General features: G+C 41.7%; 1 protein-coding gene across 2 annotated transcripts; it reads right to left on the reverse strand.

Annotated features, from left to right (window-relative positions):
• Positions 1-297: 297 nt before the first annotated feature.
• LOC119719565 (apoptosis-resistant E3 ubiquitin protein ligase 1-like) lies at positions 298-27,953 on the reverse strand. Of its 2 annotated transcripts, none has more exons than XM_038189051.1 (16): positions 27,727-27,953; positions 22,553-22,773; positions 20,409-20,637; positions 19,043-19,227; positions 17,735-17,909; positions 16,876-17,084; positions 15,189-15,330; positions 14,307-14,428; positions 13,758-13,833; positions 12,422-12,531; positions 10,360-10,542; positions 9,636-9,761; positions 7,138-7,267; positions 5,986-6,131; positions 1,853-2,028; positions 298-1,170 (listed from the first exon to the last, which is right to left on the reverse strand). In XM_038189051.1, the coding sequence occupies exons 2-16, from the start codon at positions 22,751-22,753 to the stop codon at positions 1,068-1,070; spliced, it is 2,313 nt and encodes a 770-aa protein (XP_038044979.1). In that variant the 5' UTR covers positions 22,754-22,773; positions 27,727-27,953; the 3' UTR covers positions 298-1,067. The 2 variants fall into 2 exon arrangements, with proteins under 2 accessions (XP_038044979.1, XP_038044972.1); XM_038189044.1 differs by lacking the exon at positions 27,727-27,953 and adding an exon at positions 26,939-27,313.

Raw genomic sequence — 27,953 nt, forward strand, 5'->3', positions numbered from 1 at the left:
CTAAGCTTTTGTTTAACAAAATATATTTCTTAGCAATTTTGCTTAAATTATGAACTGATGATTATTACTCTCTGAAGTCCAGTTTACTATCTTTCCGAAAGGCAAAGACTTCACTTTTGTTTCTATATGTTCTACAATTTTTGAATCTCTCTGCTTAAAGCAGTTAAAGCTGATGATGCCCCATATCAGGGTTTGACTTTAGCGGTAGCCCGCTAGCCAAATGCTAGTCAAAACAGCGGTGGGCTAGTCAAACTATTCCTTGAGTAGCCTGGCTGGCGGGTCAAAAATTATTGGGCTAAGGCAAAGATGAAAGGACAGGAAGAAATCAATCATTAAATTCAGAAAGCAAACCTGTATCACTATGTAGCTAATTGTATTACTGTTTAGGGTTAAATTAATAGATCTATTTATTAAAAACACTGACAAGATTGCCTCAGGATACACCTTTTTACATGTAAGCACATTGTTGTTTATGAGACACTATATAAAAGAAAAACATGCAGGTTAGTGAAAATGACCGTGGGCTAGTTGAGAATCTTTTTTCAGCAGCCCGGCTGGCTAGTGAAATATAAGTTAACATGGTTAAGGTCGAACCCTGCACATTGCACTCAATATGGGAATTGGCTAAATTGTTTTTTAACTTTGAGCCAAAAACAAAAACCTACAGCTTACAGCAAACAGGATTTTGAGGATAAACAAAGCAAAATAAAGGCTTGGGTAGGAACGACTTGCCTGAAAGCAAATGCATGCACTGAGATATGAATGCAGGTGGTTTTTTTTTTAGGCACCCTTGAATTTAATAATCTCAAAAAGAAATTCCCGACTTTCTAACGATTTTCTCACATGACAGGAAAATGCACCCTTGCTTTCTTCATGCATCTGTCCTATTTTCATTGGTCCATCCTCCATTCATCCATTCCAAAGTCCCGTTCCAGAGTTGCTCAAACCACATACCTGTTGGACTTCTGGACCAGTGGAGATACTTCCAAATGCTTGGGCAAAATGAAAGGACTGTTACCTTGGTGAGGTTATGGCGGCAAGGGTCAAGGTTCAAAGTCCAAGGTTCATCAGAGTAACCCAAAGCCTTCACCTCCCTCGTTGATGGCCAACACCAGTGCCTTCTGGAGGTGCTCAATGCTGTCGTACGTTGGCAGGCAAAGCTGGTTAAAGCTGTGGAAACGATTCATTTGCAATTAACCACTGCATGTTTCAAAAGCCCAAGAACAAATCCCAGCCAGACCAGCAAGCTGATTGGGTTTTCAGTCCATACCTGATTTCTAGGCTTTCCTGTGAATATTTGGAGATATTTCGTCAACCTCTGAATCTGAATATTATCTTTGTTGTCTTCGCTCAGAAGATTTCTCTATGCTAGCTAGCTGACAGTGCCAAGGGCTGATTGGGTTTTCAGTCCCTACCTGATTTCTTGGCTTTCCTGAGAATATTAGGTGATATTTCTCCAGCCTCTGAATCTGAAAATTATCTGTGTTGTCTTCGCTCAAAAGATTTCTCTAGATTGCAGTCGATAGGGGCCGTGTACGGACGTGTGTGGTAACACTTAGTCATTTCTCCTCGCATAATCTTTCAATTTGTAACTTTACAAACTGCATAATTTTTTACAAAGCATTGTCAATCTTGGAAGATTTACAGTCTTTGGTCGCAACGGGGTATCAAAATGTAGCTAACAAAATTACCCAAAGGTCTATAAAAATGACGTCATCATAAGACAAAATAATATTCAAAATCATGTCCCCTACAGTGAGTGTGGACCTTCTTTTGTTGCGGTGTTTATTTCCCCAACTCTGATCGCAAATCCTTACGAGACCGCTGTCTGGGATAGACAAACGTGACTTACCATGTGTGTGCTGTGGGTAGTGTGCCGTGCGTCGGGGCAGCTATGACCTGAAACTTGGGGCTCAGTTCAGCGAACCCACCCGGAGGAAGCTGGGAGCAGCCGGTGGTGAACTGTAGCAGTCTAGCCATCTCCTCCTGGGTGAAGCTGGCCACGACGGTCCAAAACCAATCCAGCATCTGAAGAAAGCACAAATCAAGCAGGAATACAGTCCAGTAAGAATTGATGCTCAGGACCCTGGCATTTTATTTAACAGGTAAATTTTGGTGGCTCTGTGTTTATTGGGACTCAAGCTACACATGTATATCTCCCCCCAAAAAATCAACCAAAATCAACCTTGGGGAAATATGTGAATTGATAAAACAAAAGGGACGTGCAGTATTTACATGAAGGCATGTATTTCCGACGTCTAAGCTAAATCCTACCCTTTGAATGAATGGGCAAGGATCCTTGCAAGTTTTCAACTAAAGAAAATATAAACTGGCAAAGGTGCAAACATAGTGAAAATTATTTTCCAAATTTATTACGATTACCGGTAAAACATTTTAAAAACGGTCGTCCTTGTCATTGTCAGAATCGTTGTTCTCATCATCAACATGTCATATGGCTACTGCCTTCAAAATTTTCAGAAAGAGATGACCTCAACAGATAATGAAAAACTGATTCAAACCGTTTCATAGAGGCAAAATGGGGAGACGGATTGAGAAACACACCCCCTGAAATTAGCTTTTTCCTCTCCCTACTTGTGCTCCCACACTCCCCAACCCAACCCCCTCAGAACTTGTTGACAGAAATTAGCTTTGTATTGTTAAAACTTATTGAGGGCCCCTAATTAAAATGAGGCCACCCTAAGTCCCCCATGCGAAAACTCACGAATCCCCAAAAACGTATACAGAAAACCACCACTCCAAAGTGACGTACTGCCTATCATCTATGTAGTGTGTATTAAAACCCAGTGCTGAGCTAAAGCCTTTATTGTACTTCAACGGGAAGGATGTGTTTGGTCATTTTAGCCCATTACGGGGTAATCCTACATGTATATGATAACACTGCTTGGCTCTCAACAACAGCCAACAACCAGGCTAATTCACATATGGCGAACAGTCCGTCAGTCAGTCAGTCAGGTGTAGGGCTGTCCATATTCAAATAATTTAGTATTTGATTAGGCCCCCCAAAAAAGTCTCCGGTTTCTGGTATGCGCGCGCGTCGCCGTAGCCATGCGCGTCGGCAAAATGAAAACGCTTTTTTTTTCAATGAAAGATGATGTCTCAAAACCGCCAAACTCACTGGTTTGACTGGAATCCTGCTGCTGCCGATTTTAACGTGTTTTTAGATGGGGTTATGGTCGAGAATAAGCTTTATGTGGCCTCTCTGGACTCCCATATTATTTGCACTAAGTTTAGTCGGGCACCATTAGCAGTCATCAGCCGACATTTGAAGCAAAAAAATCAGGTAAAAAAAAAAAAAGCCGCGTCGCCGCACCACTTTCTGGGCAAGCCCCATACCAGAAACCGGAGACTTTTTTGGGGGGCCTTATTTGAAACTGCGTTTGACAGAATATTCGAATATTCGAAACCCGCTGATCAAGTTTACATGTGCCAGCTGCAACTGCGTACTGCGTCCGTCAAGAGTTGCACATAAAGCGTGCAGGTTAAACTTCACGTGCAACGATCGCTGTAATGAACCGCTGCAGTGTGTTGCAGTTAAACTGTCAAGGGCGTTAACATGCTAAAAATAGGAGAGCAATGAACCGCCATCGACAAAAAAGTTACTGTCGACAAAAAGTGCCACCTGACAATAATAAAACGCCGCAACTTTGCGTTTGAAATAACATGACAGTTGTGTACGTACATGCGTAGTTTTTTTCTTTTGAATATTCGAACCGGTAATGAGCTATTTGAATATTCGGTCGATGACTGAACATTCAACTATTCGGTATATTCAGAACAGCCCTAGTCAGGTGCAAAGAGGTCTTTAGCCTGGCCACCTCTAGGACGAAAATAAAAATAAGAGAAGGTCATCTCCACAGATGCAACACAGACCATCTCATGGACGATGGAACCAACAGATGAGTTACAAATTAGCATTATAACAGATGGCTTCGGTGCTCTCTTTCGTGACGACAAATATAAGAAAAGGTCTCGAATGTCATAGGCTGCTACCGGTAATTGAATACAGATCTTCGTGTGCCTTGAGTCCCTTTTCTCCCTCATATTTCTAGTGGAGCTGGTCAAACTGAAAGCACTTGAACTGTGTTTTCAATGAGTTAATAAGGCAAAAGTCTCCGGTTGCTGGTATGGAGCTTGCCCCAAAAGTGGTGCAGCCAAGCAGCATCTAAAAACAGGTTAAAATTGTGCAGCAGCAGGATTCCTGTACCACCAGTGAGTTTGGCAGTTTTGAGACATCATCTTACATTGAATTTCTTTTTTTTTATAAATTTGCTGACGCGCATGGCTACGCCACGGCAACGCGCACAGACAAGAAACTGGAGACTTTTTGGGGGGCCTTAGGGATGTGTTTCGGCTCACTATACTCAAAGTCGGTCACCTGGGTTAACCCCTCACCTTGGCCTGAAGTGATATAATGTTTCTGCCCGTCGGTCATTAGTGTTTGTGGTGCACCATATTGCTTAACCCTAACACTCTATCCTCAATCCTCCAGGCACTTTTGGAGGATTTTGGAGGATTGAAGCAAAATGGCAAAAAGTGTTGGTTGATTTTGGAGGATGCATTGTGTCGAGTTTGTAGGCTGTACCCAGCATTGTTTATCCTAAGGTTTGTCCAAAGCCTAGCAAGGCATACGGTGATCGTGCTTTTGCCATCTATGCACCTACTCTATGGAAATGACTTCCAGCTTGTTTGAGAAACATTAATGAATTGGGAATTTTTAAATCCCAGCTTAAGGCGAAGTAAAAAAAAAGAAGCATGTTTCTCGTCCCCGCCCGCTTCCTTTTTGGGGGCCGCCTGGATTTTTTTTACTATTTTTTATTTTTGACAAATGCAGTAAAAAAACACAGAAAAAGTTCACGGTTAAAGCAAATGCATCTAAAACTGTTCATTGTAGTCCAATACAACTCTAAATGACACTGTTAATATGTTTAGTTCTCTTGTCCAACTTGTCTTTCATTTTAAAAGTGTCTTTGAACAGTGGAAACACTAACGGTTGCAGGAAATTTTAAAATGGCGGCCATCTTGAAAAAAATAAAAAAGAAAAAGCCCCTCTTCCTCCTTTTTTCCGAAAAGCCGGACGAGAAACATGTTTTTTTTTTTATTCGGCCTAAGACATTTCTTTTTAAAAGGTATTATTTCTAACTACTACTTTTCAAATAACTGGTTTAGTTTTTATGTTGTTTTGATATTTCATAAAGCGTTTTGAGATTTGTTATGTAAAACGCTATATTAAGAATAATTTATTATTATTATTATTATTATTATTATTACATGTACGTATGTTCAGTCATTGCTAAGGATTTTGAAGGATTGAGGCAATGGTCACCCCTCCACTGAACAAATTCAAGAAATAACGGATGATGTTGGAGGATTGAGGCTGAATCCAATTTTTACATGGTGGCAATTGGAGGATTTTGCAGGATTGAGGATGGTTCCTAGCCAAAAGGGCCTAGGGAATTCATGAGTCTTGATGAGTAATGAGAAGTAGTGAGTTTTGGCTCAGTGGCTCACTATACGCAAAGTCGCTCACCTGGGTAAACTGTTCCCCTTGGCCTTATGGGATGTAATACTACTGCACGTCAGTTAGTCATTAGTGTAAGTTGGGGTACCACATTGCTTACTAAGTCTTGAGTAGGGGTGAGTTTCGATTCATTACACTCAATGTCGCTCACCTGAGTAAGCTGTTTGCATTAGTCTGTAGATGTAATGTCACTGCAAGTCTGCATCCCAGTCAGTCATTAGCGTTAATCGTGTACCACACTGCTTAACAAGTCTTGAGTAGGGGACGAGTTTTGATTCATTACACTCAATGTCGCTCACCTGAGTAAGCTGTTTGCATTAGTCTGTGGATGTAATGTCGCTGCAAGTCTGCATCCCAGTCAGTCATTAGCGTTGTTCGTGTACCACATTGCTTAACAAGTCTTGCATAGGGGTGAGTTTTGACTCATTACACTCAATGTCGCTCACCTGAGTAAACTGTTCCCCTTGGCCTGATGGGATATAATGTCTCTGCATGTCAGTGACGCTGAAAGCGCAGGTACCACACATCAGTAACTCCAACTCATTCTCATCAAACATGCTCAGTAGCTGGTCCGGAATCAGATCGTTAAGACCTAGGTGTTAAAGGGAAAATACAACATTTGCAAACATCAAAAAATAAAACTACCAAATCATTTTGAAATACCTTGCTGGACTGTTAGTGAATGACAGTGTAAAGCATCCTGTAAAATCATGGCACCAGGTATACTGTCATTTTCAAGAAAAGTGCTATTTTTGTACCAATTTCCAACGCTGATCGGCCGATCAGCTTTGGAAAAAACTGGCTTTTTTTCAAATACTGGCCCCAATTGACCATCGCACTTGTTTGCAATCGATTACACACACTATGAACGGGTACAAGCCAGCTAGACTGGTTCCCTGACCTTACAATTCCCCAATGTATGTAAACTGCTCTGTTTCTTCTTCAATGGAGTCAGGGAACCAGACTACAGGAAAATGATTGTTTTTCTTGGTTTTTACAGCAAAAGCAAATGATGTATACATATCCCCTTTAATGGATAAAATACATCCAATTAAGCCTTCTGCTGTCTGAACAGTCACAGACAGGCAAAAAATACATCATGTTCCCCTGCCATGCCTTTTACACAGGCTGGTCACCAACAGTCAAGATAATATTTCAAGCAAGCACTGCTACTAGTCAAATTCAATCAGACAAAAGCAGACAAATGGTATGTACAGCTGGTTTATCAATCACCTATAGTCCAAACATAGCTGCATCAAGTTACATAAACAATCACAGCCAGTCAATCCTGCTTTATGTTTGCTGGGAGCTCTTATCTGTTATTAACAGTCACTTGATTGATTTCGACTGAAAGGACAACTTTGCACAGAGTGTATGTTTGCATAGGAGGGTTAATGGACAATTTTTCAATTTTCATATTCAGTCACAAGGATAAAATGCACCATTCACTCCCCAGACCAAATCTCTATTCTAGTTCTAACTCTCTCCACCTCACTTTCCACCCACAACAAAGTTGGCAACCAGATTTCATTCAAAATAACTGCTAAGTTTTACAACTCTCATTGAAAACATAAATTTAATTGCCATGTATGCCCGACCTTTGAGAAACGCTTCTATTTCATCTTGTACGCTGTTCGCCAGCCGATGGTGTGCCAGTTTGTCCAAATACTCAATCTTGTTGTCATTGGTTACGGGGATACTGGCCCCACCTGGAATCAAATCCACCTCCTGAAAGAAAAAAAGAAAAAGAAACGAACTTCACAAAACTCTGTACAAAATTTTTACCCAATTTTTTTTTACGAAGCTCACAGAATTTCACAGATGAAAGGATACTTTCTTCGTGAAATTGGTTCCAAGGTCGTCCTCTTTAAAACAAATATCACTGAAGTGAATTCTTTAAAGGTACAGTCCATTGTTTGCAGCTATCCAAAAAGTAACTGACGTAATTATTGTTGAAAAGCATACTTGGTTTAAAGATAGTAATGGGACTAAACTCTCTTTGAAAATATTCTTTCTGGCAAGCTGTCATTTTGAAGAAATCAATGAAAGAAGGCCTGTCCAACGATTTGGAAATTTTTGTTTATAGTAGTTCGTTTTGTTTATTTGGAGAAGTGCGCCCAATTCGTCAATTCACTGCGCCACAACGCCATGCTGCAATTGACTCAGTGAGAACGTGTCTCGAACGCTGAATTCAAAACATGACTCAGCAAATTCTGATTTGAAATCGAGTTCCTAGAATGTTTTCTCGGAATATACAGTATTCACTGAGCTGAAACTTCATCAGGTTAGTTGTTCAGCATGTTCAGCACCCTTCTTTAGATTTTGAGCACTTTTGTTGCTTCAAACGAACATAACGCACAAATTACAAACGATGGACGCTGCTTTTAAACTTGGGGTAAGAAAGACAATTGTATTTTGTCTGAAACATGCTACCATACTGAACGTTTTGATGCAAGTACAAACTTTGGAGTTTATAACGGCAATCCAACAAAGACATATGGCATTTTCCAAGCATGAAAATGAACACAGAAGGCTATTTAAAGCATCGTGTGGTAGAGTATTTAGACATGGTATACCTTTCATTTGTTTTAATCGTTTTTGCAAACAGAAATGTGAGAACAATTTGTTGAAGCAGTGGCATTATTTTCAGATGAAGGTCGATCAACCAACACGCTAATTTTTTTAACATTTGTACTTTACGGACTCTATGCATGGATGGGTAATTCTAAAGGATTAGGAGGTTTAGTATTAATATTACCTTAGCAATTATTTATCATTCATAAATACGTAAGACAGTTTACCCATTCATTTTGGTCGAGAGCCCGTCACGTGGCCGGTTTTTAAAGACCGGCTGCCTCGTCTTGAACACTTTTCCAGTGTCACATAAAATTTTGATGCCTTTGAAATCCGGTGCCTTTTAGTTACCGTTTTATTGGTTGAACGTTCACAATGCAAACGTTGGCATGCGCAATAATACCAGTGAGTCAATGTTTCATAGTCCTAAATTCACACTACACCGGCACAGCTGCGTTCTGCGCCACATTGCGCATTACGCGCCACATTGCGCATTACGCGTGTGCCAATCTCCATGTATACAAGGAGTTGTTTACGACATGGACAAAACCATAATATAGCTACAGGGGTGTTTCAAAAAACATGAAGTAAAATTGTAGAAAGAAAAAAAAGTTGGAAATATATAATTTTTGACTTGTTTTGTCTTTTGGACGAAAAATTTTAATTTTTTGACCGAAAGGTATTTATGAATGGGAATAAATATGTGCTTGGACGGTATTAAATACTCTGTTTACGACCGGTTGGGAGTCTGGATGCTGATAATTACCCTTGCCTTCGGCTCGGGTAATTATCATCATTCTAGACTCGAACCGGTCTTAAACAACCATTTGGGAGTCTGGATGCTGATAATTACCCTTGCCTTCGGCTCGAGTAATTATCAGCATCCAGACTCCAACCGGTCTTAAACAGAGTGTTTAAACCGGCCAAGCACACATTCATTCCCTTATTATAGACCTTATGCGTTGCAGGTATCTCAGAGGCTGTTCTTTGGTATTTTAATTTAGGTATAATATATGCACAAAATGTTTACTCATACCAGTCAAAGCTACACAAAACTATTGCCCGCATAAGGTCTATATGTTTTTCATTAGGGCCAAAACAAAACCATTTGTTTGCAGTTACCCGACCGACCCTAATTTTATGGTTCGTTGCCCACTACACAGTGTAGTCACGCACACCGATACTGCGCGATACATGGCTAGTATTGGCCAGCGTGACTAGCGTTGGGCATAATGGTGTGCATGACTTAAATTCTCCGTTATTTTTAAGAATCATCGACCTTAAATATATATTTACATTAATCCAAGCAAGGCTTTTATCAATTTTGAGGGTCAGTTTTGATAGTTTTCGTGGTACAAATGAAAATAATTCAGTCCCAAAATACACATATTAAGTTATGATTGAACCCCCATTCAATCAGCACAAAAACAAAAATATAAAAAGATTTTCCTACCACCGACCATATTTTTGAAATGCATGTAACTGGAAGCAGAACTATTTTTTTGTGTAGACCATATCCTACCTGAGCAAGTTGGCCAGCTTTGCTGTATACCTCTTCGGAGAATGTCAGATCCATATCGTTGACATCATTGTCCAATATGAAGCGCACTTTGGTGGTGTAAAAATCAGGGTCATCTGTCTCAAAATACTGACAGAAAGACAGCCAACATTAAAATTTGAAATTTCTCAACCCCCCCCCCAAATCCACACATACAACCTATCTGGAATACAAACAGTCAATGGTATAATGATGACTGTTGAATGATGGGGAATGTCACATGGCATTTGTTACATCTATGGCACTCTCAGTTTAAACTTTGCTGCCAGGCAACATTGGGGGATATATAAAATGCATATCTTTCATCACAACAGTTTTTCAAAGCACAATTTATTTGGAAATCCCTTTTCAAAGTTCACACTAATTGCCAATGTGAATTATTCATAACAAGCATTCGCGCTGCAAATTTGAAAAGCTTGAATAAACACATTTTAACTCCAACAAATTTGGAAGTGAAATGTTTTGCAACATGATTCTCTCCTCATTCGCACCAAATTTCACTCAATAAGCCAATACGTTGGCTAAAAATGGCCAACTTGAGACAACAAGCAAATACATCGGCCTGGATGGTCGTATAACGCCTGATTTTAACTCCTTGTAATTACTGCCATTAATAGCATACTAAAACAGTTCAGTTTGAATCAATATTCGCTCGTTTATTTTGTTTGACCACAGCGGGTACACTTACCTTATGGGACACCCTGAGTCCAATTAACTGAGCGAGAAATGACCGTGAGAACCTGGCCTTAACGAGTTGCCTGGTGGCGCTGCCAAGCGACGACTCGTACAGGCACTTGCCAACCATCTTGCCCGCAAACTCATAGAATTTAGCCTTGCACAAGTGAGGTGGTCTGTCTGGATTAGGGTGAACCTGATGAGTGAAAGGAAACATAAAAAACAGGAACTTGGCTAAAGACTCCGTGCACAGGTATTGTTGATGTTTCCAAACGTAATGCAGCCCACAACGTGACGCCCCTTTAGTTTTTGCCTCTTTTGCCTTGCTTGAATAAACACTTGAACAAACGTCAAATTTCATATGAAGTGTTATTTCATCAAGCTCATACATTCTTGTTCACAAACTTTGAGTTTGCCTACGCGTTACAAACTTAAGAGAGATATTTTAATATGATGTCATTTTCGGGTTTTCTTTTGAAGTACACAATGAACCCTTTAAAATTGCATCCAAGTATAAGAAGGTGATTTTCTGACAAATCTGTATTTGGATATGGCAGTGGAGATTCTAACGATTATCAGCATATATCAACTTTAAAGAAATTATTAAATGTTCACTTTGGAATTTCTGAGATTTGTTGAAGTGAAGCATGTTAGGGACCTCTCAGCCAATTTTGTGCCAAATTTCTGGACGCCACAGTTTTTGAATTTTGTGACACTAGGGTTGTTCACAAGAGTTCAATAGGACGCATAATTAAGATTCAAGTACCAGGTTTAACTGAATGAATTTGAAAATTGTTAACAAAGAGTTTTGGCAACACTGCAAGAGGAAAGTCGGGGAAACATTGAAGTCCTCATCAGGGAACTCCACTATCCCGCCTATGGAAACATACACTCTGTGCCAAGTTGTCAGTTCAGTCAAAGTCAATCAAGTGATAGTCCATCATTTGCAGCCATTCGAAAAAGTAACCGGCGTATTATTGTTGAAAAACATACTTGGTTGAAAGATAGTAAGTGGACTAAACTCCCTGTGAAATTATTCTTTCTGGCAAGCTGTCATTTTGAAGTAATCAACGAAAGAAGGCCTTTCCAACGGTGTAGGAAAATTTAAATTAGTAGTTCGTTTTGTTATTCGGCACAGCGCGCGCAAGCATTGGCACGACGCACAGGCGCCCCCGGTTGCTATAATTCGTCGGATCAGTGCGCGACATCGCGTATAGCTGCAATTCAAAACAATTCAAAACATGGTTCAGCAACTTTTGATTTGAAATTGAGATCCTATAATGCTGTTTTCTCGGAATATACAGCTGAAGCTGAGCTGAAACTTCATCAGGTTAGTTGTTGATTTTGAGCACTTGTGTTGCTTCAAACGGACAAAATGCACAAATTGCAAATGATGGACTATATCTTTATACACATTGCTGCCGTATGCCCGCCGCTCACGTGAAGATACAGGTCTATGCACATTAAGACTAAAATTAGTCGTGTGTGCTTCTTGCTATGCACACGAACCAATGTGTACATGCACTACATACACCCGAAGGACAGACAAAGGAAGAACAACAGATTCTTTGTTGTCCTCGAGCGTTCCTCTGTTGTCAAAAACGGTCCTCGATCTTGAGTGTGTGTGCTTAGTCTATGGAAGGGTTTTATATTGAATGGACAAAGGGAAACACAAAGCATTGTCCTCGCGATTATAGTGTGTCCTGCAAAGGAGACATTTTGAGTGGTGACGATGCACCATCTACTGTTCGTGCATGGCGTCCATAATATCCCTCACCAATTTTTCCCAAGTTTTAGACAATATTTGAATGATGAAAATCAGCCGTAAATTTGTTTCTGTCTTCGTGAAAATACAGAAATGGAATCTTTCCATAACAAAGTTATCAATGTGTAAACAATGCTGATAACTTCATTATGGGAAGATTCTGGGGAAGTTGCTCAAAATCCTGCAGCTAATATCCGAAACAATAGGTCTAATGCGGATAAACTTGTTGCAACACTTAACCTAGATATTTAATGAGATGACCATAGTGTTTTTATCATTCAAATATTCCCTGTGTGCTAGAGACACTCACCAGCCCTTGGTTGTTGTCCCGAAACCTCCTGAAGAACTTATTCTCCGGGGAAAAGAGCGCCGTACAGACCAACTCCGTCCACTCTCTGCCCAGACCACCCCAATCTTGACCTGAACAAAGTCAAAACGTTCCTCGGTTTTTATTAATCACTTAGGCACATGAACAGATGACTGGACCGATGAACCAACCCTTCCAACTCTCAAAAAGTTAAATCACTCAGATTTGTAATTTTTACCATTGTTTCAACTATAGACATGAAGGCAAGAATATTAATCCCCAACAGATGGAAATGTGTATTTTGGGCTGAAAATTAGTATTGCTAGTACATCCTCTTCCTCTTTTTACAAAAGATAGAAAACATATTACAGAATATAGCAAAATGAGGCGACGCCTCGACTGCTGTTGCTGGGAGGTGGCTTCTCCCCCTGTCGCCCCCGCTTCGCGGGTGAGTCGCCCGCTTCGTGGGCGATTAGCAGCTTCGCGGGACGTAGCGAACAACTTGTGAACACACACATAATACACCCTTTGCGCTTTATAGTAATGCGCCAATACACAATATAGGTTAGAAATGTATTAACCCTAATCCTCCAGGGTATGTTTGCTAGAACCCTGCCAAACGTAGCAACATGCAATACTTGACTAAGTGACAAGCCTGCCAAATGTAGCAAGATCCATCAGGGGAAAAGTCTCAAGGCCACACTGCCTCAGAGTCTGTGGTCACTGCAGGCAGCAGGATACAATTGTTGCATTGTTCAATGGGATTAGCTCTCATTGTTTCAGAGCTGGCCATTCATGCACTGGTGTTGGTAGCTGAATGCATCAAAGTGCACCAGTTCTTTTCCACCTGATGCACTGTGTTGCATCTGGCAGGGTTAGTTAATGAATATAGAAAAATAAAATAAAGAATTTGTGTGCGTGTATCATGTTAGAAAAACCAGCCAAGGGTACTTAGGCCATCAGCCTCAGTCCAAAATTTTGGCCACCAGTATCAAATGAGGGGAATAATCGTCATAGCAATTTTTGGCAAGGTAGACACCTCCAGAGTTGGGAAATATGTGATCGCATAGCAGCGGTGGCAGCTTTTTGGGTGTTAATTATCACCTTTTTTTCAAAATGTCCATCAAAATGCTTGTTACCACTCTAAGGGCAGTATACCTTACGCATGCGCACTATAATCATTTATGCCCTGATTTGATACTGACCAAATCCCAGGCTGATGGCCTAACTAGTGGACAACTTCCTTTGAGCACGACTTACGTTATGCCGACTCGCAATCCTACTGAAAAGAACAGACAACAGACAAAATTATGTTGTTTTTTTAATTTCCTCTTCTTACCCTCTTCTCCTAAGAAGTTGATCTCAAATTTCTTGCACCAATCGGATGTTGAATATGGCTTCGTTGCTTTCATAGACTGAGGATGACAAAATGAAAAGTACACTCTTAGTGATCTTACTTCAATCAAAGTACCCATACTCACATTTCTTTTTCGATTGTTGGCTTCTTCTCGATGGAGTGTGTACACCAGAAAGTTCTATTAATTTTGCATTAAATTAATTTAATTAAAAATATCTGTACATGTTTATACATGTAACACTGCCTTTGAAATCTCGAGGGGTTTCTGTGTCCTCGTGCAAAGTGCAATGTACTTTGGGACAAAACCACAAAGAGGATTTTGGAGGGTTGAGATGGGTTTGGGTTAAGCATGCTGACAGTCAGTCATTGTGTTCTTGATATCAGAAGGTGGAGGTGGGGGGGGGGGGGGGGAGAGGAGGCAGAATCCCCTTCCCGTGGTTGTCAGAATCCCCCTGGTTTCAGAATCCACCTACCCTGATTGACAGATGGCCCCCAAAAACAACGTTCTCTTGGTGTTACATTAACACTTACGCTCTCAAGGAGACTGTGCCTGTCAATGTTCAAGTTGAGGACTGAATGATACTTCCGCGGTCTAAGATTGACCACCTCCCGATGGAAACATCTCTGCTTGTCCTGAAATGTCTCTGACCCTCCTTATTATTGATAAAAATGTAAAACAAAATTACAAGTCAGCATTGTGGAGCGCTGTGGTCCAATGGTGTTCTCACTCACTTGCCGCAGTACGTGGGTTCGAACCCGGACGGGGAGCATGGTGCTTGTGTTCTTGGGCAAGACACTTTACTACAATCGCCTCTCTCCACCCAGGAGTATAAATGGGTACCTGTGAAGGTAGAGACCAGATTGCGCTGATCTTGAGCTGCTGCAGAAACTGGTCTCATGGCCTGATGAACAGGGGTAATAATTGTACCTTTATACCTTGGTATAAAGCGCTATATAGGCACTATATTTTATTATTATGACTACAAAAACTATGACATACGATTCAGTCATGGTTAGAAATGCTGACACGTAGTCACCAAAATAATTTTGAACAACTACCCAACTATAGTTCATCAGATGACAAAAGGTTAAGGAATAATGCTTTCCCTATTTTGATGCCGCCGAGTACTTTTTCATTATTTTTCTGAAATCATGAAGTTAATTTTTTTTCTAGAGCAGGTAATGTTACAAATACATGTGTCATGTTTCACTCTGATTTATCGTAAATATTTTGGCACATTTGCAATTGGCAATGCTTTTGGAATTTCGATATGTACCGGTACATGTATACGATGCTCATGAATTTTATGTCGGTGACAAAACCTATTTATTAGCAAATAACATTATTTAAGTTTGCCTAAACCTTATTGTCATGTCTTATTGAAGTGGCTCTTTTACAGTTGACTGGCTTACCGATATTTGTGAGCAGGAATTTGGTGAAGGTAGCGGCCATGATGTCCCTGTGCTTGGACGCGAGCTGCATGGGCGGTTGACAGCCGTCCTCAATGCTAAATGCAGGCACGTCTTGCTCTGAGTGGTCCGCGGTAAAATTGAACTGCAAATGAAATTGTGAGCCTTTACTGCATGCTTGAATCGCAACTGTATGGGCTCCGTACACATGGACCCCCTTAACGGCAAGAAAGGAGGAGTCAGGGGAGACCACTTGGAGAGACTTCGAAGGCATTGCTGACGAGGCCTGATGCTCACACAAAGACACTATGGCTTTGTGAATATTCAGAATAAAATTGGTCATGCGTATTTTACATTATAGGCGCGCGAACCAGTATGTGCACGTGGTGTGTCCCATCCACTGTGCTCTTAAATGTGGTCAACAAGCACCCTCTATAGTTTGTGCACAGAGCCCATTAGGCCATTTTTTTCAAACACATTTTATTCAGATCATCCCAAGCTATTGCCTTCTGTTCTAGCAACTTGTATATCACAGGGATGTATTGCAAGCTTTTCATTTTTGACTTCACATTGATGAAGATGGTAAAACTGTCAAAACAAATTTAGAAGCACAATCTATTTTGAGCCTTTAAATGCAGACTGTCAAATTCTTTCACAAAAATAGAATGTACTCACAGTAAAAAAATACGACACAGCACACCTTTTGTATTTTTCAGCAAAATGTTCTGGAGCTTAGGAATTGGGTGTAGTTAATTTGAAGACAATATCAAGGTTTCATGTTAGGGGAGTTTAGTTATAATTATTATTTCATGCAGATGTGTGCTAGTCCATTATTACATGGAGTATATTAATGGGAGATTCTTTAAGAAGTGTGGAAGGGCTGTGCCGAGTATACCAAATATTCGAATATTCAATCATCAACCGAAGAGCATTTTATAAAATCAAATATTTGAAAAATGTGAGCGGTCTTCAGGAGATGTGTGGTTTCATTGTTTGTCAGATGCCACACTTTTGTTGAAAGGGTATGATGTGAGAGCTCCCACAAGTAATATTAGCTCAAATTTCCTTTTTAAAATCGGTCAAATATCTGCCATTCCACTACCTGTTCTTTATGATGTCTTAATTAGCTCTTTGTCCATTTTTGACAAGCGCAGGCGCACACAAATCCCGCTTGGCGGCCAGTTTAGGCTGATGCATGTTTAACTTGATAAGTTCAATTCAAAATTGAATATTCAAACAATAGATTACTCAAAACTGTTTTGCCCTAAAGTTAATAATGGACTAGCACACATCTATTTCGTGAAAGTCTTGTGGAGACGTATTCATCTATAGAAATTGTCCTGTGGAGACGTATACAATCTTTTGTTCCCTGTTGTACACACGTCTCCAGAGGGCACGGTGTATCAGATCACGCATACAGACATACACACAGAAGGAATACGCTATCGCAATATCCCCCTCCCGGCTTACAGTCAGGAGGATGAAAAAGGGACCAAAATACCCCTGGAAATGGCAAACTGAAAATTGATAATCAGGTTAAATAGGACGCAGAGGTGCTTTTTCAAGGATTGCATTAAAAAAATTATATTGCATAGACCCTTTAACCTTTCATGTTTCATCATGTTCATAGAGGATTTGGAAGGATATGGAAGGCAGAACATGATTACATCACAAAATTTGTCAGACTTACTTTAGTAGCTGGACAGACCCTGAACGTCTGCAGCCTCTTGGGAATAATGCGGAGGTAAAACTCTTTGACAGTCAGCTGTTTCGGTGAGATGTAACAATAAACCTTCTTTGGTCGTCGTTGTTTGGAGTGGTTGTGGGACAGAAGCGTCGCCTCGTAGCCTTCCGTGCTCTTCTTGTCCAGATTTTTCTTGACTTTTTCAAAGTCATTTTCTGTTGCGACAGAAGGATTTACAGATGGTTGATTTTGGGGAGTGGTGCAAATGTAGAAAGATGCACTGTGAGTCCAAAGTTAGAGTTAACTACAAAATGGTATCAATTGTTCCAACCCAAAACTGGGATTGAAAAAAAAATTTACACACTCAAATCAGAGAGTCCAGAAGATGCTAACTTCACACTTTACATGAATGAATGAAGAAGACTTGTAAAGCATCGGTATCTACCATCGGTATCCACCACAGATGGGCGCTGATGGCGCTTTCCATAAAATGTCCAACCCTGACCAGCAATTATGCAGCGCATTATAAAGTCAGAAATAAGTTCACAATTATGTTGACGTTGCCTCTGAGAGAACAAATAGGTCTTCATCTGCATCTGTTAGCTACTGTGCAAAATCAATCTAGTGGATATCCAGCACAGGGTGCTGACAAAGGACAAGGCAGCAAGCATTTTAAAACAAACAAAAAAAACACAAAAAAAATCCAAATCTAAAAAACCCACAAAAATCCCAAAAGACCCCAAAATCCGTAAAAATAAGGCCTTAGTTTTTTCAGGCTTCGAAGCTACAACGTTTGTGCACTTTTGAGGAACCTTTGTTTCATTACTGGAAAGACCTACAATAAATTAAAGTGAAATGCACTCACCAGATAGCACAAGAATATTAAACTCTCCGTTGCTTAACTTTTCCGTTCTATATGTAGCCAAGGCCTTGTAGCAGCCGGTGGATTCCATCCGTACACGGAGAGCCAGCTGCCTACTGTCTTGGCTTGGCTTGACCTCATAATGTGGCCTGACACTGTCAAACCTATCACTGCCAATCTGAGTTTAATAAAATCGATAAAAAGAATAGTCAAGGTAGGTTCACCATTTTGTCACAAATGGTATCGGCACAGGTGTTGCCAAACTAATGTGTACAGTTTGACGAAAGAAAACATGAACATGTTTTAAAGGTGGACAGAACTGGACACCCTGGTGCAAAAATATGGCCGGGCGTTGAGCACTCACTGACCATTTCCCATTTTCGTCCTAACAACTTTTGTAATGTCAGTTCATTCTTTCGTTGTGCATGTGGCTGTTGAAATTGATTTTGTCTGAGCAATTTCATTCTGTTAGTGGTGGCCTATTTTGCCCAAGGAGCCAAATTTGGCCGACCCGAAAAGATGATTTTGTCTACAGCAAAATGTCAAATGGAGTTTGGGGGAGGAGGGAAGGTGGGTCACATTCCTCTCCCCATCACAAGTCTTCACAAGTCTTCACAAGTCAATCACAAGTCCTCACAAGTCCATCACAAGTCATCACAAGTCAATCACAAGTCCATCACAAGTCCTCACAAGTCCATCACAAGTCCTCACAAGTCCATCACAAGTCATCACAAGTCTTCACAAGTCATCACAAGTCAATCACAAGTCCATCACAAGTCCATCACAAGTCAATCACAAGTCCATACAAGTCCATCACAAGCCATCACAAGTCATCACAAGTCCATCACAAGTCCATCACAAGTCCATCACAAGTCATCACAAGTCAATCACAAGTCCATCACAAGTCCTCACAAGTCAATCACAAGTCCATCACAAGTCTTCACAAGTCTTCACAAGTCAATCACAAGTCCGCACAAGTCAATCACAAGTCCGCACAAGTCCTCACAAGTCTTCACAAGTCCCCACAAGTCAATCACAAGTCCATCACAAGTCTTCACAAGTCTTCACAAGTCAATCACAAGTCTTCACAAGTCCTCACAAGTCTTCACAAGTCCTCAATGGTCAATCACACTTTATTCACAAGTCCTCCAGTCTCAAGTCAAGTTGTAAGCTATTCAAATGAACTACAACAAAGGCATTCATCTGATACCAGTTCTATGTACATGTACTTCTTACTGGACTTGTGAAGCGACTAGTGATTTACCCGTGACCTGACTTGTGATGGACTCGACTTCAACACTCATCACATACCTCTGTGACTTGTAGGCAGTAGTCATCATTATAGGTCCTGTTGCCCCTGTCTGCATCCAGATGAGTGAAGCAGGGATTCCCAAACCTGTCCCTAGGCTCAATTAACAGCGGACACATCTTACCCCGGGTCACCACCATGGTGGAACTGTGCCGCACAAAGGCTGATTTTGAGGGATCCACTGGACCTGTGGGTAATACACAACGAGACAACGGAGGATTTCAATAAATAACACAGGCTAATAAATTGGGAATTTGTGACTGCACAACGCCGCAAGTTCACCGCACGCCTGATATGCCAACCAAACCAGCACCACACCAAACAGCTACTATACAATGCCGATTCCTTCAAACAGCCTGGAAACCGCATTGGAACGCTTTTAGAGCAAGCTGTGGCGTCATCATCCAACCTCAACCGAGACGAGTTTATAAAGGCGGCGAGGAAACATTAATTTTGAGAATTTTGGTGGCTCAAAAGCAAGCCTCCCTCCAATTACTACACAGCCTGTGGTTGAAGCAAAAAAATTGATTGATTGATTGATTGATGTAGGTTTGTCGGTACACCTTGGACAATGAAGAGAGCCAGTAGTGAGAACAACAGCTCTCTTCAGAGCCAACACTTTGTCACAAATAAAAAAGAAGGGAAAAAAAAGAAAGAGATTTGTCCATGCTGTTCCCGTAAACCTACAGACCAATCCAAAATGAAAAGCTTCAAACAACACTCAGGCTAATGAACTCATAAGAGCATTGAAATCCAACTATGTAATAACATGGCAGCAAACCCAGTGGAGGAATTCGATGGATCCAGGCAGGGACTGCCAGCAACAAACAGGGATGATTTTGAAGGATTTGGGTGTTTAAAGAGATTTTACCTTTGTGCCATTGGAGGATATTGAAGGAGTCAGGCTAGTTCTGGGAAAAAGAGTTTAGGGAGTTAGGGTTATTGAACGAATTCTGTGGGAGGGATTGACCCCAGAATTGTATCAGCGATTGACAATTAATGAAGATAATGTACGAGGTGTGACAAAACAAATAAACCATGGTTTCTTTTGGAAAGTATTAACTGAATCTCTCAGTATTGGCTGATGTTACTACCTGCTGATATGCAAACCAAATCAGCCAAAACTTTAGGACCAGTAATTTCAGATCACTTCCCCCTCAAACCATATCGTATTTATTTTTTTCAAAATAAACCACAAAACCAACCGAGCAAAGACACTGACAAAATGAGGAACTGCCAACATAGAGCTGGATAGCTCAGTTGGTAGAGCACTGGAACGGCAATCCAGATGTCGCAGGTTCAAACTCCACTCCAGTCAATTCCATTGTTCAAAAATCATATTGTATTTAAACGATAACTATCGCTTACCTGGCAAGAAATTCATTCTGTAGGGACTTCCCCTGATGTTCATCTGACCCAGGCGGACAGTGATCGTGTACAACCCCGCCCGACGGACCGTGAAGGAAGCTTTGACTTCGTTCATGGTGCCGTACTCTAACGAGCAGGCGACGCGTTGCTGGCTTGCCGTGATCTCCACGATGACGGGGAGGCTGTTGTCTCGGTTGATAATGTAGGGCCTCCGATTCCGTTGGAAAAACTGCCAGAAAAAGGATTTTCACCAAAATACGAGTAAACAAGAATTTGAGAAGTGAGAATATCAAGCAAGATATTAAGAGCTTTCATAGGTGGTTACAGGGTACCAAGGTCCAAGGTCCATATAACATTTGCCCTACACCAAAAGAGTTGCGGTTTCACGCAGCACTGTATTCTCAGAGTCTTTAGCAAGCCTGGGGGGGGGGGGGGGACTTAAGGCCGCCCTCAGGTTGACCTTGCGACGCCACAGAACAGTGATCAAGTGACCCAAGACTTTCAGGATCAAGCTGCGCCTGAAGTATGACTGTCGGGAACATATCAGTTGCTGATTTTTTGCGACCTGAGTGTAACTGGGACAATATTAAGACGATCGGCATCAGTCGGCATAAAAAAAAAAATGAACAGTCTTTCAACTCTTGCGCCTTGACGGAATGTATTCCCGACAGGTAGGAATCAATGGCAGTTGACCTGTGTGAAGTTATGACGTCATGTTCACATCCGGATCAACTTATTTCACTGTGTAACCAATCAGCGTGTGGCACAAATAACCGAATGAACAGACGAGTCCGTGGCAGACCGTTTGATTGTTATCAACACGCGCACCGCTATTTTGAAGATGTCACATAATCACGTCTATGCCAAGGAATCGTGATCGCGTCCTGGGTGACGTGAGCATGGTTGAGATTATATTGTGCCGAGATGCAGTTTGTTGCACAAGAACTTTCTCAGTTTGTGAACTTAGCATTACAATTCTGCTTGATGCCGACGGCTCTGTCGCAGCGCAAGTAACTAGCAAGTTGACCTGAGGCCTCCCTAAGCTCTTCTGGAGTTTGCTAGGTGAGCCTTATACCAAATTCCAGCCATTGAAATTTATAAGTCCCCATGCAAAAATGCCATCATCCACTGAATTAGTAAAAGTGCACTTGAAAAGAAACAGTAGTGAAACAGTAGATGGTGCAGAGTCATCACTCATCACAGCTCTGCTGTGTTGAACAATCTGTGTGCGTGCATTGATTTTTTATCTGACTGTGTAGAAACTTCTAGTGTCTGAATGCACAATGGCAAATGGTGATCAAGTGTCTGTCAATCATGAATCTCTGTACTTTTGTATGTAGCCCTTATGGTCTTGGTGCACGAGAACCCCCTCACATGGTTTCAAAGCAAGAGTTAGGTAGGACTCGGATGCGTTACTACTGTACGTCTGACGACCACACAAAGAGGCAGGTTAGTGCACATTAAGAAACAAGTAATTGTACATACTCTGCTCTTCGTGTGGAATTACTGCGTGCATACAGATTGTTCTCCCCAAAGAGCTCTCACGTGGCTACGGCTGGAATTACACACACAGGCCTATGGTAGTGGCTACAGCCACTTCCCATAGACCTGTGTGTTATTCCCAGCCGTAGCCAAGTAATTCAAATTACACACGCGCCTATGGTAGCGGCTGCAGCCACTTCCCATAGACCTGTGTGTGATTCCCAGCCGTAGCCAAGTAATTGAAATTGCACACGTGCCTATGGTAGCGGCTGCAGCCACTTCCCATAGACCTGTGTGTTATTTCTAGCCATAGCCAAGTAATTGAAAATACACACGCGCCTATGGTAGCGGCTACAGCCACTCCCCAGAGACCTGTGTGTTATTTCTAGCCGTAGCCAAGTAATTGAAATTACACACGCGCCTATGGTAGCGGCTGCAGCCACTTGCCATAGACCTGTGTGTTATTTCTAGCCGTAGCCAAGTAATTGAAATTACACACGCGCCTATGGTAGCGGCTGCAGCCACTCCACATAGACCTGTGTGTTATTCCCAGCCGTAGCCAAGTGAAATTACACACGCGCCTATGGTAGCGGCTACAGCCACTTCCCATAGACCTGTGTGTTATTTCCAGCCGTAGCCAAGTAATTCGGACGCGGTCTTACCTTGATCATAAAGCTCATCGTTTCGCCAACCACGGCCGGCTCCACCCAGCCCCACTCCACTTTACAGCAGTTGACGTCCAGCAGACTGCCTGTGATGTAGTTGAGGATGGACGAAGGCCTTTCCCGCCCCTGCTGTTGGGGGATTCCCCGGGCTAGCTGGTAGTTACCCCAGACCCAGAAGCTGAGGAGACCCAGGGGCATGGTCAGGATGAGCAGACGATCTGATCAGAGGAGTTAATAACATACTCAGTTGAAAGATCAGTGCAAACATTGAAAAGAGGACTGAAGAAAACAAGTGGTAGCTCACTTGAAATTAGACTCAAAAAGTTCTTGATGACATATAGGATTACTCCCCAGAGTACAACAGGGAAATCCCCTAGTGAGTTGCTGTTTAGAAGAAAGATTCGTAGTAGACTTGATCAGTTGTGTTGTGTATGGACTTGAATTAACGGCACAATTGCAGAATACCCCGCCACTCACCTATCCCACCTCGTATCCGGATACGCGGATACGGAGTCACGCTTGGATGCTCAACCAAAACCACACTCGTGTGCCACCCCGTATCCCCATATCCGCGTATCCACTTCCCGGCACCTACTTTGGACTTGAGACGTTTTTCCCCAAAACCACACGCGTGCGCCACCCCGTATCCGCGTATCCACTACCCGGCACCTACTTTGGACTTAGACGTTTTTCCCCAAAACCACACGCGTGCACCATAGGGCTGTGCCGAATATTCGGATATTCGGTTATTCGATCGATAAACGAATATTCGAATATTTATTTTCGAATAAGAATATTCGGTGGTGATATGCAATGAAATAAAAAGGTGGAAAAAACTCTTTTTTTAAACAACAAAAGTGTATTCTCAAAGTTAAGTTTCAATTTGCTGCCAAAAAAACCCATAAAAGTAGCTTGTATATATGCCAAGCAATAATGCCATACATATATTACTTCTGCTTTGGGAGTGCTTGCAGTAAAGCCAGCCCATTTTTTTTACGCCGGACTGCAACACCAATCGCTGATGCTTCCGACAAGATAAACAAGACATTTTGTCTTTCATGTCTTCACAAAACACTTCCTGACACCTTTTCATATCAAACTTCTAGCATGAGTAGTAACGTTTCCGTTGTCCGTATTTTTGTTTGTTGTTGTCCTACTTACAATCCCTACTTTCAAAAGAAAACCGCCGCTGTTTTTCCCCGATGCGATCCTGGCAAGTTTCCCCGCGCGTTGGTGTTACATGTACATGTACATGTGTGCAGCATAGGAAAATGCAGCGTGGCATTGGAGAGGAGCACGTGTTAATTTGCCCACGTGCGCAGTGGGAGGGGCTTACTGGATCGGCTATTGACATCGCGAAAATGGCATGCCAACATCGATGTAGAAGACCTCTGCAATCTCATGCAAAGAACTTGATTTCTTTTTTCTGTGTGGGCCTTTGTATTTTCCGTTTTCATGTACTTATTTTGAGGACGTACTGCTCGCACAGGGTCGCACAAGAAGCGGTACATTACACTGATACAGCGAAGCCAATTCCCCCCAAAGTTTTCCATCGCCTGTTCAATCGTGTCGAATGCACGTGGTTATAGGGAATCGCCTTGCACGCAGTATGCTGCTCACAGCACGTGGCGGTGTTGTAGAAAACTTGTCATGAACCCCAACATTACATTAAAACGTTTTGAAAACCTTGGTTCATTTACGTTACGGACTCTGGGATTTTTCTAAAAGAATTTCTTGTTTACTTTTAGGGGTAAATTTATTATGGCTGTTAGATGTTCGCCTCAATGCCTCCGTAATTATTTACATGTACATGTACAAAATAATCTAGTTCTCTCAACTGATCAGAGCACCCTTTTATCGAACACATTTTCGTTCGCTGTCCGTCAGCTTTGTTCGCTGGGATAGTCTGCTAATTGCACCCAATATTTGCACAAATAAAACATACATAAACACTTCAAAAACTAGTTCAGCAATTATACTTTCAGTAATAATAGCGGGAACCTCTGGCTTATGTCCTCCAAGTTGAGAAAAACGCAAGAAAAAGGGCAGACAACAGAGAGGATTTCAAATTCAAAAGAGCTCTCATTTATTTCGCCAGACAGACTTTGCGGTCAACTCACCGCACCGTACCCCTGATTCCCAGCGCAGAAAACCACAGCTAGACAAAATGTATCAAAATGTTGCAAGTTGGAATATCCAAACCTTTTAGTGGCCTATTTGTTAGAAAGTTATCTCCAGAGCACGCACTTAGCCAGACAAAAGAACCGGGTCAACGCACCTGTGCCCTAATTAGCCCGCCAACAATGCGCCCGCCGGAGCTCGGCTTGCGATTTTTTTTTTTTATACTGAAATGTCACCCTTCGTGTTTTGGGTACACAGCTTATAATACATCCGCTGTGGGCAAACAAGGAAATACTGCTTTGCACGTGTCAAGCTGGGGCGTGTGTATGCCGCACCCACGCCCATTATTTGCATAAACTTAAATATGCATTTACAATTCAAAGACCCATATTTCATTGAATAAAGACATTAAATATCATAGGTTTTTTTCTTGGAGTTTTTGGTTGTTGAGAATAAGTTTATTTAAAATGATATAAAATCATTTCCTCAATTCTTGGTGACAAAAGTGCGAGTTATTATTATAAAAGTGATTTTTTTTATCCTCAATACTGTGACTAGGAAGTACACCGTTTTGTAGACTTCAAGATAGCTTCCAGTAATAGATATGCTCGGTTCCTGTTTGCGAGTTAAGGGTCGGAGAGTCACAATAGCTGACGCCACCCGCCGTGTTTGGGGTTCACGGCTTAATACGTCCCCATGCAAACAAGGAATCCTTCACTCTAGCTTCTCTGGTTATTGTTAATCTTTAAATTACTGACAACTGAAGAACAACTGATTGTTGTCAAATACCTGACTTACCTGTGAAGAAATCATGCATGGCATGCTGACGTGCGCACGTACGTTGACTACATGTACATGTATGGCATATTTTTGCTTTTGAAGGAATTTGGAATGGCCAAATAACCGAATATTCGAATATTCGATCGATTGGAAGGTCGAATATTCGAATATTCAATTATTCGAATTGACTCAGCCCTAGTGCACCACCCCGTATCCGCGTATCCACTTCCCGGCACCTACTTTGGACTTAGACGTTTTTCCCCAAAACCACACGCGTGCACCACCCCGTATCCGCGTATCCACTTCCCGGCACCTACTTTGGACTTAGACGTTTTTCCCCAAAACCACACGCGTGCACCACCCCGTATCCGCGTATCCACTTCCCGGCACCTACTTTGGACTTAGACGTTTTTCCCCTGCTCCCCATTCAAATCACGTTGTCTCTGCCTTCGTTATTTTCCAACATGGATATATGGATGCTTCGTTCTCAAAAATAATACAGGGAAATAGCGCCCTCTTTAGACCCTCCAGAGCTCAAATCCACCCCGTAAATTGTATCCGCGTATCCACTTCCCGACATCTACATGTACTTTGGACATTTCTGCAACATTTTCCGACTGCGTAGCCATTTATTTTTAGGGGGTAATTTTCGCGTGGCAGGGTATTCTGCAATTACTCCGAATTAACACAAGTCATGCTAGTAGACTATTAATGTACTACTAGTCTATGCACATGCATGCCCGCATCTGTATGGAAAGTTCTAGCCCCATAAATGTGGCCTATTTACTGGACTGCCTCCGTAAACATAGGCCACACATCCACATGTACAAAAACGTGTCGCACTTTGCCAAATTTTGATTTTCGCATTTAGGATTAGTTTGTAGGTTTTTTTTGCTTTAGAAGCATTCTCACCCTCTTTATAGGCTAATCAGAAAGTGCTGCCTTTTTCAGATGTACATTTTTCGTGAAATTTCCAGATTCATTTTTACACGTTTGCATATCAAAATTTCAACATGAAATTTCACAAAAATTAGACATCTGAAAAAGGCAGCACTTTCTGACTAGCCTATAAAGAGGGTGAGTATGCTTCTAAAGCAAAAAAATCCTACAAACTAAGCCTAAATGTGAAAATCAAAATTTGGCAAAGTGCGACACGTTTTTGTACATGTGGATGTGTGGCCTATGTTTATGGAGACAGTCCAGTAAATAGGCCACATTTATGGGGCTAGGAAAGTTCCAGTACTTTCCCTCTCTTGTTCAAGTGATACTAGTTTCGAGTGACAACATGTTTGGCCACTTTCGGCCCTTTCCCTAAATCAAAGTCTCCGTGTCACTGTCAATTATTGAGTTGTAAAGTTACCCCAAGTACACAACATCAGTATTATTCAGCATTCGGCCTGGACACAAAATTATTTTTTCCCAAAACAACATCCGGATTACATGGTTGTTGAGTGCCCTCTACAATGCTTTTATGATACGTACTGCGCAGTGTTCTCCAACATGTAGAACAAACCTGGCGCCCCGCCATGCTTTCTGCCATTGTGTCTGCGGCGCCCGCCATGTTTAAGAAGTCCCCGCCAAGCTTTAACATCCTGCAGCCTGGTTTAAATTTTTTGACTCTACAGTGTACATTTACAACTAAAAGAATTTAGAAACAAGAATAACCACTTCATTTTCGAATAAAATTGAATGACTTCCCGCTGAACCTAAGTTTGCGATGCGCGCAGATCATAACTCAATTCTCTAGGAGTCATATGATCGATGCAGTTTAGTCTGGTTCTGACTATTCCGTTCTCCTCTATCATCATATTATTCGGGGATCGTCTGGTAACAAGATGTACCATTGTCCCATGCAAAATAATGCTACACGACCAACGTACTGTACATGTACATGTACAGTACGTATATACGTACATGTACACACGTGCGCGCTTGGACTGCGGCCTGGCGACGTGCGTGTTACTGTTAAATACGTTTGCGGAATTTGCAGCGGGCATTGGCATCGTTTTTAATAGTCTTTGACTAAAGGATGTTTTAAATAAACCCTAGACTTCGGGGGTAAGGCTAACTTTTGTTGGATGTTGTATTCCATGAACTTCAGTTGTAGATAGCCTTATAATATAATAAAATGTTTCGTTTGCTTCCCAGTAAATTGCAGGGCTTGAAACGACGGCCACGACGGCCAGTGCCGTCGTTGCCTTCTCACTGGCCGAGGTGCCCCACAAAAAATCCCCGTCTTCACGGCCAGTCTTGCCTTGCCCCATATTTACCTTGGCCGTCGTGCCCTTTTTACAAAAACATCCATCAGCCTATTGAAACCACTACAATCCTTGATTTCAGTTGTTTTTCCACACATTGACAATGTATTTCGATGTCATCCCAGCCCGATCGGGGTTGTCTTAAAATCTTGCTTAATCAATCACACACGGGGGCCGGCCGGCCGTGGCCAAACACCAGCGATTCCCCATGCACTGTACGGAGTACGATGTGACAACTG

This window comes from Patiria miniata, unplaced genomic scaffold, assembly GCF_015706575.1.
Source record: "Patiria miniata isolate m_02_andy unplaced genomic scaffold, ASM1570657v1 HiC_scaffold_13, whole genome shotgun sequence".
Classification (NCBI taxonomy): Eukaryota; Metazoa; Echinodermata; class Asteroidea; order Valvatida; family Asterinidae; genus Patiria; species Patiria miniata.